This window comes from Sitophilus oryzae, unplaced genomic scaffold (genome assembly GCF_002938485.1).
Source record: "Sitophilus oryzae breed Bouriz unplaced genomic scaffold, Soryzae_2.0 scaffold_1744_pilon_pilon, whole genome shotgun sequence".
NCBI classification, from domain to species: Eukaryota; Metazoa; Arthropoda; class Insecta; order Coleoptera; family Curculionidae; genus Sitophilus; species Sitophilus oryzae.
The window spans coordinates 1,522,609-1,536,183 of NW_022146440.1; the positions used below are offsets into that span (position 1 = coordinate 1,522,609).

The following is a 13,575-nucleotide window of genomic DNA, read 5'->3' on the forward strand; positions in this document are numbered from 1 at the left end:
AACAAATGTTAGATTTCAGTGTGATAAAAAATTGTCAGTGACGCCGTTGTTTCTGAAGTTGGAAAACTAAAATTTGGTAGGAGAAATTTATAAAGATGAGGAAAAATATATTTGTAAAGATATTTTAGTTAGATGCTACAGGGTGTTCAAAATATATTTATAAATTTCAACTATTTAAAATTAAAAAAATTCAAATTTTTTAAATGGTACACCCTATATATTATCATTTTTTCTGATAGATTTTGCAAAGTTCTACAACTTTTATAAGGTATATCATATACCCATTTTTAATAGTTTGCGACTTATTCTGAATTATTCAATTTTTACTCTGTTTTTTTTTTAATTCATTTATGGCTAAAACATCATGGTTGCCATGACAAAACAAAAATATATATTATTAATCATTAACAAGTAGTTTAGTAACTAGTTACACTACAATTGTTCTTATATGTTTATGTTAATTTACTTTACTCAAATAATAAAAAATCACTGAATGTATTCGTGTATTTCTATATGATGAAAGATGACACTTGGATTTTCCCTTGGAGCGAATGCTATAGATTAGGATAAAACCATATTACCTAGTTAGAGACTACTTATATAGGAGTTTTCTTCGATATAAATTATGTTTTTTTTTCTTGTAGCAAATTGCAATTGCAATTCTGGTTTATAATTCATTTCCTAAAACTAATATTACTATTGCCGCGAAACCGTCCCATTACACACTGAAAATATTTTCTAGTTAATCTACATCTATTCTTATAGAACTTAGCGATAATATATAATCCTGAAACAAAAATAAATTCTTTCTTGTTTCTTGTATATCATTGACTAATTCATTTTCAGCAAAATATGTTACTATTACTTCGTCCATCTATACTTATTGTAACAAATTAAACTAAAATTCAAGTTTTGTTCATAACTTGCTTAACAGACATATCAAATTTTGAAAATTATTACTTTTTTTCATGGTAACTATGATATTATAGTGTAATTGTATTAAAAATATGGATAAAAATAGAAAAAATTGGAATAAATCTATTAAAAATATTAAAAATAGGTATATGACATACTTAATGAAAATTGAAGAGTTTTTTAAAATATATCAGAAAAAATGATAATATATAGGGTGTGCCATTTAAAAAATTTGATTTTTTTTAATTTTAAGTAGTTGAAATTCATAAATATATTTTGAACACCCTGTAGCATCTAACTAAAATATCTTTACAAATATATTTTTCTTCATCTTTATAAATTTCCGCTGCCAAATTTTAGATGTCCAACTTCAGAAACAATGACATTACTGACAATTTTTTATCACACTGAAATCTAACATTTGTTGAAACAAATTGAAATATTTCAGAAACTATTAATTTTAGGTATATAATATTATATATAAAAAAAGTTATAGAATTTGACGCAGAATCTAAAAATAGGATAAAAAATAGGTTGTTGCATTTAAAAAAACATATGTTATATTCGCCACGCTTTTTTGAAGCACCCTGTATATTCTATAATAATTTTAAAATGTGTATCTTAACCCTCCCTATAACTTTTATATTTAACATTTTTTTGTAAACCTCGAAACAAACGAGATAATGGACTTTACTCTATCTTTGACTCACCCTGTACATGCACCTTAGAATATAGAATAACCATGCTCACACACAAATTTCTCAGTGTAGACAACCTTCTATCGCTCATTATTTTAAAGGATAATATACTTTAAACTCATAAGTAAGTTAATGATAATTATTAATTCATGTTCATTACTTCACTATCGAATAAACTATAATGATACATTTCTATGTTGTGTAGGTATAATATTTGTGGTCACAAGAACTATTAATGTCTGGATTGAAAAAGACGTTTTTGAAAATATTTTTTGCATTTGGAAACCGATAACATAAAACATAAGCAACAATGTCAATATATTTCCCAGTTGAATAGTTGTATGTTTATAATATTCTCAACTACAATATCGTGGTTTATAATATTATTCGCTCGATAATAAATGTAACCACAATAATAACGTTGTCGCAAAATTATATAGTTTTATCGTTAATAATTATTAAATATGTATCGGTTTTAAAAACCACTTTATTATTAACCATCGGATAAAACGCCGTTGTCGATTTCCAGAATGCATAAATAAATAGATATATTTAAACAAGTTAAACTATATTAAAATTATTTATATATTTTTGCCCATTTTGTTACTACATTTTTGATAATTGTCTATTATTTATAAGCTCATTTTAAGTGAAAATAAATGTTTTTATTATAACTGACAATATAGTCTAGTTTGTTTATTTTCCTTCCATATATCGTATAATTCGTTAGGTTTATACTTTTTAACAATAATACTAGGTATTACTTGAATGTAATCATTTTTAATTTTGTCCTTTACTCTTACTTGGAGCATAGGGCTTCAATAAACGCTCTCCAGCAGGTTCGGTTGTTGACAATTGATTTGACATCTCGCCATGATCGGTTTACTGCTTCGATCTCCTTTTTAATTGTCCTTTGCCATGTGTGTCTTAGACGACCAGCTCTTCTACAGCCTTCTGGATTCCACTCAATAGCTCTGCCAGCGATATTGTTGCCGCTTCGCCTTAAAGTGTGACCAATCCACCTCCATTTCCTAAGTTTGATCTCGTTATACATCTACCTCTGGTTGGTCAAGCTCCATAAATCCTCATCTTTGATAGTATTTGGCCAGAATATTTCTACAATTTTTCGCAGACAGGGATTTATGAAAACTTAGAGTTTGTTAATTGATGACGATGTCATTTTCCAGGTCTCTGCACTATACAGCAATACTGACTTGACATTCCAATTAAAAATTTTAAGTTTTGTAAGTTCTGCCTAGATCTCCAAATATTGTTGAGCATTCCAAATGTTATTCTGGCCTTGTTTATTATATTTATGATATCTTGTTATGTGCCTCCGTTCGTTGAAATTATACTACCTAAGTAAGTAAAATTATTTACCTCCGCTATAGGTGTTGTTCCAATCATGAAGGGAGTGACGTTATTGGTACAAGCTCTCATTGATTTATTAATTTTTATATTGATCAATATTGATCTTAAGACCTGCAATTCGAGCTTCCTTTATCGTAGTAGTTTGATGCCATATATATATATTATGTTCAATAATGTAATGCATCTCCAATTTTAACATTCCGAGAGACCACCTTTCTTTGGGATCTTAATTATGAGGCCATCCTTCCAGTCATTAATGATTTTTTCAGAGGTCCATAAAGACCCTAGAAGAGGATGAAGTAAGTCAGTGAGTAGGGTGATATCAATTTGGAATACTTCTGAAGATATATTTTCGGGGCCTTACCTTTAATGATCTAATGGCTTCTTTTAGCTCCGTTTTTGTGGGAGTAGCCGTATTTATTACATATGGGTTATCGTTTGTGGCTAGAGGTGGCGCTGTTGCTGGGTTATTACATTTTAGATAATTGTCTATTATTTATAAGCTCACTTTAAGTGAAAATAAATGTTTTGATTATAACTGACAATATAGTCTAGTTTGTTTATTTTCCTTCCATAAATCGTATAATTCGTTTGGTTTATGCTTTTTAATAATAATACTAAGTATTATTCCCAACAAGCAAAATTTATTGCTGGAACATTGCCAAAACTTCGCAAAGCAAGGTGTAACATTGCTTTTTTTATTGTAGGGAGGTTTATGCAAGTGAAGGTGGCAGGGTAGCTTAATCTTCCGCCAAATAACATTGCAGTGCAAGGTTGCATTTCACAATATTATTGGAACGTTGCTAATTTAACGTTCAAGAAAGTACTAATTTGGGATGTATTAGCAATATTGTTAATTTTACGTCAATACAATATTGATAAAATTATAGTATTAATTATAATTAACTGACTTATTGCTAAAATAATATAGCAAAAAATAGATAATGTTTGCATTAAAAAACCATTTAATTAATCAGAGGGAAAATATAAAAATTATTTTTTAATATTTACTTATCAATTAATGAAACAGTTTTTTCTTGCGAACATTAGTAATTTTATGCAATTTTATGTTAACAATAATACATCAGTAATAGCTGTGGTAATAGGTTATAATCAACAGAAACATTAATGGGTATTAAATTGTAGACTTTCAGATAGGTATAATATACTTTTACTAATATTGTATTGACGAAAAACATAAACAATATTGATAAAAATATGTTGTATATCGCTATATCCATTGACTTAGAAAAATAAAAAAATGCTCGGTATATCCCTACCAAGAAAGTCGAATTTGTCAAACAAATTGAAAAAAAATAAAAATTAGAAATTTATCACTTACTTGTTTCAAAAATATCAAAAATACTGTCAAGTACTGAGAACTTACTGATCTTTTAGGCTGCTCATTAAATAAGGAATTACTCAACTCTGACCTCCGAGTTGAATTTATAAAAAAAATCTTAAAGTTGAATATCTGAAATAATACAAAATATATAGGTACAGTATAAACATTATTTTATATTTCTATTTTATATTTCTTATTCAAAATACAAAAGGAAAGTATAACATTAAATGTATGTAGAAGGAAAAGCAAACTTATATTTTAACTGATTTTTGTGGATCTTTCATATTTTGTCTTCGCATGTTGAATTGTCTTATTCATGGTTTCAAATTCCTCTTCGGTAAAGTTTTTACCTAACCTAACTTCTTATACCGTATGATCGAAAAAAAGACGTCAGCGATCAGCGATGGCTATGAAAAGAAAATCGCTGTCATTTTATAGCAAGTTAAGCGCGGATCTTTCATTTGAATCTTTGTTGCAATGTTGCAGAAAAAACGTTTTAATCACCATTCAAAAACAATGTTTCTGTAGCAAGGTTTCAACAATCACGACACAACGTTTAGAAATCAACATTACAAAGCAAACTGTTTGAGGATTGACTGCAATGTTGTAAATGCAATGTGAGGCTTTTTCCTTGGTGGGTTAGAATGTGACGCCTAGTAAGTACTATTTATTATTAAAAATTACCGTACCAGCATCGAATGCAACTATTTACAAGCGGTGAGCTCAATCCGTGGTGTCCCATTTTCATCTGTTTTAAGGGGTTTCTGGCTATAAACAGAGATAGAAAGTTGCATTTCTGGCAATGGTTGACTATTTCATTTTCCTCGTTCATGATTCTTCATCACTCATAATTTCTATGATACTGGGTGACTTTGATAAATCATTTTTTTCAAGCGCTACTGAATTCTACGTTAAAACTTCTAAAATAATTGATTAATTTTGCAATAATTTCTTAATTGCCCGAAAACATAGAAGCGAAGCTTAAATACTCATAACAATCGGAGAGATATTGGAATATGTAGCGGCATTCAATTACCTCAGCAGTTTGATTTCAGAAAAGACAAATATCGGCTCTAAAATCCAGCACAGAATAAATAGAATAATACATAATATAGAATTAGCAGCCTTTCAACAGCATTCTGAAATTTAAAAGACAGGGTTTTCTACAAACATAAGACATCAACACAAAACTGAAACGTGCAGTATACCATGCAATAATAATCCCCACCATGTTATATAGAAGCGAAACCTGGATGCCATACTGCCGGCATATGAACGCATAACAATTTGCAATACTTTTATAATACTACCTTAGACAACTCACAACTCTTAAGAATCAAATGGTTCCATCATGTCTCAAACGTATCGGGTATCGGTCCTTGAAAAGCTAGCTGCGAGAGCATGTCATAATGCTGTGGGAGCATGTCATAATTACTAAATCCCGCTAAAGATGGGCTGGCCACGTATGCAGAATTCAAGAAAACCACCTACCAAAATCTGTTCTTTACAGTGAGGTAAAAGGTAAGAGGAAACCGGGTTTATTCTCTCTATATATATTTGATCTCTTATGTTTGTCGTTTCACAGTTTATCTAGTAGAGTTATTTTACAGCACCGTCTCCAATATCCCATTTGCGTTGCAAGCAATCTCCTTTTTATGTATTCTGTCGTCTCCCAAACCTCTCCACCCTATTTTCAACCATATTAAAATACCTAAAAATATAATCATAAAGTGATAATTTTCAAACGAAGTACCATTTCTTGGCCACGTGAAATTTGCAATATTTAGGACATGTTTAAACAATTTACCTATTACACGACAAATTCAATTTACAAAAACATTAGGTAAGAATATCTCAATTAGGAGATGTTAAAGTGTTATTACCATCTTCAAGGGAATGTTTCACAAATGAATAAATTATATTTATTTGTAAAGTTTTTAATTTTGTCCTAACTATACACATTATGTCCTAACTAAAAATATAGAAATATTTATATATTATAAATATTTCTATATTTATTTTTATTTTTATATTTTATATAGAAAAGCAAAAGTACTAATTTTATTGTGTACAAAGTTATCTGTAAAATAACAATAGTTCAAACAGTAGTTTGTGGTAGGATCAATTGAAATTATAAGTATGTACCTACGTTTAAAAAATATCTATTTTATAATGACCTTATAAAGAACTTTTAACTTAAGTAATAGTAAATAATATATAGAATCCTGTAATGTATTCATACAAATAGTGTTATGCTTAATTGCAAAAAAAAGTACATCGTCTCTCAAATTATATAGACCAATAACCAATAAGTAGACACGCCTTTAACCTAATATATGTGAGGCAGGCCATGGAGCTACCTAAACTACCAACAGGGTGATGCAGTCTTTAGATAAATCTCTTAAAGTTTTTCCATGTTATATTTTCTCTAAATGAATTTATTACAAAATATACCAGAAAAAACGGCGTCCAGTTGGCTAGAAAATGACGATCGATGATATTTCCCATATAAATTTACATATAAAATGACAGCTGTCTTCATTTCATAGCCATCGCTGATGCCGTTTTTTTTCCATCATACTATACTAGCGCACAATGAAAAAAATGCTTTCACAGAGGATGGTACACCACAGTGATTAAAATATATTTTCAGACTAAAGTCGTAGTACTTTATTGGAATGCTGTAGTATATTTTTCACTAATTTAGCCATATTTTCCTTCCAAAATAAATGTTATAATATACCAGGTAGCGTCTCAAAAGTGGCTCACCTCTATAACTTTTTTATTTTTTCAGATAAAAAACGAGATTTGGCATGTTAGTATATAACATAAATTAGGGTTGATTGACATAGTCAATTCTTTGGATTTTTAAATGGCATCCTCGGAATTTTTTTACTATTCGATAGAAAATGATATTTTGAATAAAATGACATATCATATGTCAACTTTTGACATTTTCGCTTAAAATAAAACTGAATTTTAAATTTCAATCTAGAGTGCCATGGCTGTTAAAAACACTATTTTTTAATCAAGGAACCTTGGAAAAATAGATTTTATCGTCTAATATTTTTCGTGTCTTGTTCTGGCCGGTTATAATATGACCAAATCGTATTTTTAATCATATCTCAATTTTTTCAAATGGAACAAGCGTGGCTCATTAGCATATTTGGAAAAAGCATTTGTTGCGAATAATTTGGTAACACACACTAGGTATTTCAAGTCAAATTGTCATTATGAATCACATGTTGCAATTTCATGTCATTCTATTACGAGTGTCATTTTCTATCGAATAAGTAACAAAATACCGATGGTGCACGTTAAAAATCGAAAGTTGTAGTCATTTCCGATGAAAGAGGAAGTGACCGAAAACAATTGAATACGTCAATCAATCCTAATTTATGTCATATACTAATATACCAAATCTCGAGTTTTTATCTGAAAAAATAAAAAGTTATAGGAGTGAGCCACTTTTGAGACGCAACCGGTATATTGAGTGGTTCTTGACCATTTTTAGATTTAATTATCACACAATTAAACTCTGAATCTCTCTCTAAAGTCGCAGAATATTAACCAAAAATAGTCTAAATTACTTGGTATATACAGGGGAGGTCAAAACTACATATATTTTTTCTCCTCGTTTAAACAGAAAACCCCGTATTTATATGAAAGAAACATCATCATATCCATAACAAATGCTAATTTTCACTAACCCGCCAATATATTCATAAGCATATAATTTTAATTCAGAATTAACTTCAGAAAAGTTCCCTGCATTGAATAAAAATACCTCTATAATAAACAACTAAAATAATTACAATACCGATTATTTCAACAAAAACAAAACATATTCGAGACTCCTATAATTCTACATTATCTACTAACAGGTATTACTAACCAGTTGCATAAGAGGGAACAGCGTAATTACTAATAATTTTGTAAATCATCGGGTATCGGAACGTACTTATCAGACTATCTGATAAATAGCATTAGTGCATTATCATTAGGTATTCCAAAATCCTATATTGCAGTTCTGTTACATAAATAACAGAAACAAAAATATCCTCCAGTTTTTTTTTATCACAACATAAAAATCTAAAGAAATGGAGATAAAAATTAGCTTAAAAGTTAGGATTAAGTATGTCAAATAACAAAAATTTGTTTTGTTAGAAAAAATAGATTTTGATCTTCAAGTTAATTAAGAAAGATAAAAGCAACTAAAACAAAAATTTAAAATTAAAATATATAAATCCATTTTTAAATTAAGAATGTAGAATGAGTGGGAGGTGGGTTAATCACAACTACCTTTAAGATCATGATGACTTACTAACTCGATGTCCGTACCTACATTGGAGTTCTGGCAAAACTGGTGATAGGTAACTATAATGTTTGCGTCCCGGTGTTAGACGTGATTTTTTCTCTCCTTGCCGGAGCAGAGGTCAGAGGTTTTCGCTCTCTCTCAAGCACTTTGATGGAGATACGCCAAGCCGTTTCTTTATTCCTTTTTCTAGGAGTATTTTCGCTTTTGCTTCCTCTGGAGCAAATCCTTCGTGGAGCAGTCGGAGGTATTGCCGTTCCCTGCTCCGCTGATATCTACTCTCAACGGGTTGTCTAGTCCAGCTGGCTGATCCAGTCTGGGTAGAGGAAACGATAGCTTGTGTATCCTGCTATAGATCTAGAGGTAAGCTCCCGACCCTTACTAGAAGAGGTGGCAGCTTGTGTGCCAGTTGTGGAGGCTGGTCTCGCGTAAGTCCCTTGGAACTTGCACTGTTAATGTTCTCAATGTTGTTAAGGGGTTTTCATCCAGCATCATCGCAAGTTGCAAGGGTTAGTCGGTCCACTTCTACAGAGCCCTGCATGTAGAAGTAAGGAAGACAAGAATACATTGTGGTGTCCCCTGGTACCTCGAGATTCAGACCAGTAGAGATTAGTCTTCTATCTAGCCACACATCCCTTTGTTCTGGTCTCGCCATCGTGAGGTTTAAGTTTTTGGTGAGATTCTGTCTTCTCCTTAAGCCAAGACCCTCCCCCCACACACACACCCTCTGATCGTGATGTGATACATAAGCACAGCACAACACAGGATGTGTAGTATAATAAAATTGGCTTAACGAATACTTAATGAATTTTCAATGTATTGGTTAAGCCAATTTTTAATATAGTTTTTAGAGAAGGTTTTTTACCACATTGATGTCGTGAGGATGGAATAAATAAATGACAAAAGCTTGGCTATTAACAAAGTGTATTAATTCAGTCCAAACCTTCCGACTGCAACCCCACTAGTTCCTAGATTTTCTAAAATATTTACTATATTTAAAAGTTATGAGCATCAGGGTCGGACTGGCTGTAGAGTCTGGGTGGCATGCTTATGCCAATCCGGCCCCAACCTCCGCCCCCCCCCCCTAGCGTATGATCTACATGTAGAATAGCATTTATTCCTAAATATAAATGGAACAGAATAAAGTGACGGTAATATTCTGAAGCTATCTCTGATTTGTTTTATGATTAACAATATTTACTAAGTAATAATTGTGTCGTGGCATTCGATGTCATTTTTATAGTATAATAATGTCCCCTTCACAATATTGCCCCATCAACAAAATTAAGAAAATTGAAAGAAATTTTAATATGGTTATAAATCACCTATTCAGTGACAGTGAGTTATTCTCTTCTTATTTATACGGTAAGTCCATGACCTATATAATGGGTAATATTTAATTTTATATGAGATCGTAATGGCTAGTTGTCTTGACATCTCTTTGTCATTCTTTATTAAATATAGCGTAAAAAACTCATAGGAAAGGAAGAGGAAAAAACTAGGCTTAAGTGACGACGACCAGAAGCACAATCACCACAATTTTCTAAATTTGGTTGCCATATACTGAAGTAAGATACAGTTCTAAAGATACAAATACACGAGACAATTACTGAAAGCAAAAAAAGAATAAATCAAAGGAATGAGGGCAGAGATACCACTATATTAATTTTTGAAAAAAATATTACAATACAATTGATAATTATATGTGCGCGTCAAGTTGGGTAAACTTTTTTTAGCTGAAATCACTTATAAAAAAAACATCCAGTATATAGAAGCCTCCCCTAACACAAAATCATAAAAATTTCGCTGTAGAAATGCATCATTCTCTCTTTTCCGACTTTAGAATAACTGAAATCAGTTACATGAAAACATGTTCCTGCTTTACATTTACTACAACTTTCAACTTTCTCAGCACTTTTCGAAACAAAAACTAGTGAAGAGTGAGAGAAAAAAAGCAGGTAAGTCAACATTTTTGCTATATTTAAATATTCGGTGCACTCGGTTCAGATCGGTGACTGTAAGCCTCTTTAAGCCGGGACCCCATTAGGCCATATGCTACGCTACGCCACGCCATGCCACCCCACGTTATGAAGATCTGTGTGTTTGTTTTTCTATTTAATTACATGTGTTGCGTACACACTAGGGCTCACGCCACCTCACGCCACGCTATCACACACGTGTGATGGGCGATTTGTCTGTCCCAGATCTCATGTGTACACTGTACATTCCTTCCCACGTGGCAACATGTAGGCTCAAGTGGCGTGGCGTGGCGTGGTGTATGGTCTAATGGGATCCCGGCATTAGAAGCTGCTAAACTGGAAAAAAGCAACCTAGTCAGAAGACATATTATAGCGTCAAAGTTATTATAAAGCAATACTATTTTTGTAACTTTTTGAACATTAAGTTAACTATCTCAGTTCGGCATGAAATTGACTTACCTGCTTTTTCCCCTGACACTTCACATGAAAACTTTTCTGTGGAAATACGTCATTTTTATAAAATAGTGTTAACTTTAGAATAACTGAAATCATGCAGTTACAAGAAAACATGTTTGTGCTTTAGATTCTAAACACCTTTATTGTGTATGTATGAAATTAACCTAGTAGATACTGTAATTTAGACATCAATACCGTACCGAGAAAACACGAAAATAAACGAAACCAAACCAACAAACGAAACCAAACCAAAACAAACCAAAGCAATCAAAACACGCTGTAAGCTAAAAAAAAATTCTAGAATGAAAAACAGAAACATGTTTTCATGTAACTGGTTTCATCTATTCTAAAGTTGAAAAACTGAAATTTTCGTCACTTTCTATTCAGAAAGGCTTTCACATCACTAAATAAACAAAAATATTTCTTAGATAATTAATTTCAGCTAAACTAAAGTAGTCCTGACTTCAGCAATTTCAACAATTGTGACACTATTCAAAAAGGCTTCCAAATACTTGTTAATCACAAGTATGCAGTTAAATTATCACAATGCCACCCTCTCAGACTCAGTCCGACTCTGATAAGCATCAATAAATAATTTGTAGCTTAAGAATTTCAAGAGAACTGTTGTGTATTTTTTTCAAAAAAATTTGGTTTATTTTTAACACCAAATTTAGAGTAAAAAAAATTATGTGCCATTTTTTATATTTTGATGTTTTAATAAAGAGATATGCCATTCATATTGTTTGTTTAATCTATTACCTCAAATTAGTAGACCCTGTATAAGTGAATACATTGAAAAAAAAAGGATGGCCAGCATTCAGGTCATCATGTGCGAAGGTATCCATATTTTTGAACGGGGGAAAGTAACACGGCGTGGAGATGGCGAGCCACTTATATAAGAACTTAACTAAACTGCCTACGCGCAATATAATCACTCGGTGTGTTGTTTTTGTTGGGCAGACTTAAAAAAGGTAAGTGCGCATTAGTGAAAGTGATTTATTGCCAAAAAAGCACTTTTTGCGAGGACTATGATGTGTTTCCAAAACTAATTCGACCTCGTTTTTATTTGCATTCATAGTTTTAAGTATTTGCACTCTCTCAAAACAAGTTTGTTAAAATTTTATGTAAATATACGGAATTTTATGACGTGTTTACGACATATCAATGCAATAGAATAATAAACGTGTAATGAATAATATTTTTTGGTTTTTAGGAATAAAAATGAAAGTTGTTTTGGTTACATTGGCAGTTATCGCTGTAGCTGCAGCTTACCCTCAAAAAGAAGGCGGTGCCTACACTAACGAAGCCATCAGACAAGCCCAGCAAACTTTCTTGATTCCCAAAGATGCCCAAATTCAAAAAGTAAACAGTTTATATTAGTGTAATCCACAGGGAGTATTCCCAATTTTTTTCAAAATCTACACTGCATGTTATGTCATAAATTGTAATTTGTGGTTATGTGTTAAAAGTTTTTATGAATTTTTATTTAGTTAAAAAGCTGTTGAATGTTTTAGGTTAAATACCATTAGAATTAACAAATTTTACAGTAGATTCTTCTTTACTGCTTCATTTTTTGCTCTGTAATCACAAATTTAGCTGTTAACAATTAGCAGTACCTATACTTACTTTAATTTTAGGTACAAGAAGGTATTGAAATTGGAGCTTACGAGAGCATACCCGGCGACCAGAAGATCAATCTATTCGAAATTCTTGGCGATCAATTTCCTCCAGAAGTAGTCAACAACCTTCAGGGCCAAATTGACCAAGTAGGGAAAAACTGAACCTGAAAAGTTGTACAACACAAAATGTTCTTTCGCTGTGATCATATTCCTTCTCTTTACCTCTGTATCTTTATTATCAGTGTCACCTAAACATTCCTTTATTTCTTAATGATCAAACTATCTAGGTTTTCTTTTAACCTGGGCTACTTACTTGAAATGACCTCTACTTTCACATGTCGTGTGTATAGTGGATATTTTTTGAATGTACATAAATTTCGTCATGTTTTATTTCCAACTGTCTCGGTTGTGCTTATCTGCAATCCTGTAATTTTCATTGCACTTTTCTTTTATAAAAATGTCATGACCTGTTGATATTCTTCCTCAAATTGTGCCAACTATCAATGTCTTCAAATTTAGACTTATCTTTTGTAGATGTATTGTAAATAAACCTATTTTTTTAAATATTTGTTTTGGTTTTATTTCTTCAGCATTGAGTATTTTTTAAAATCACAAAGAAATTACTGTCAAAATTTAAAAATAAGAAAGTTGTAAAAACAAAATAGTTTGAACTGTTTTCAGCATCACACAACCTTCCTTATAAAGATTTCAGAGAAAGTGACATAGGTTATTATACTTCCTTGCCTGAAAATGCCAAATATAAATACAGAACCCCATCATTTAACATAAACTTTCACCTTTCGGCGTCTATGTATGTCCAAATGTGAGTACATAATTGTTGCAATAATTGTATTGTTTGTATACCAAATTGAAACAT

At 31.3% G+C, this 13,575-nt stretch overlaps 1 protein-coding gene across 1 annotated transcript; it reads left to right on the forward strand.

The window, feature by feature from the left end:
* The first annotated feature begins 11,917 nt into the window (after nucleotides 1-11,917).
* On the forward strand, nucleotides 11,918-13,264 carry LOC115881919. Its single transcript, XM_030899647.1, has 3 exons — nucleotides 11,918-12,050; nucleotides 12,293-12,441; nucleotides 12,717-13,264. The coding sequence occupies exons 2-3, from the start codon at nucleotides 12,301-12,303 to the stop codon at nucleotides 12,858-12,860; spliced, it is 285 nt and encodes a 94-aa protein (XP_030755507.1). The 5' UTR covers nucleotides 11,918-12,050; nucleotides 12,293-12,300; the 3' UTR covers nucleotides 12,861-13,264.
* Nucleotides 13,265-13,575: the final 311 nt, after the last annotated feature.

Coding starts and splice junctions, on each gene's coding strand:
- LOC115881919 (XM_030899647.1), top strand. CDS start 12,301: ATGAAAGTTGTTTTGGTTACATTGGCAGTTATCGCTGTAGCTGCAGCT. Junction 12,442..12,716: donor AAGATGCCCAAATTCAAAAA/GTAAACAGTTTA, acceptor CTTTAATTTTAG/GTACAAGAAGGTATTGAAAT.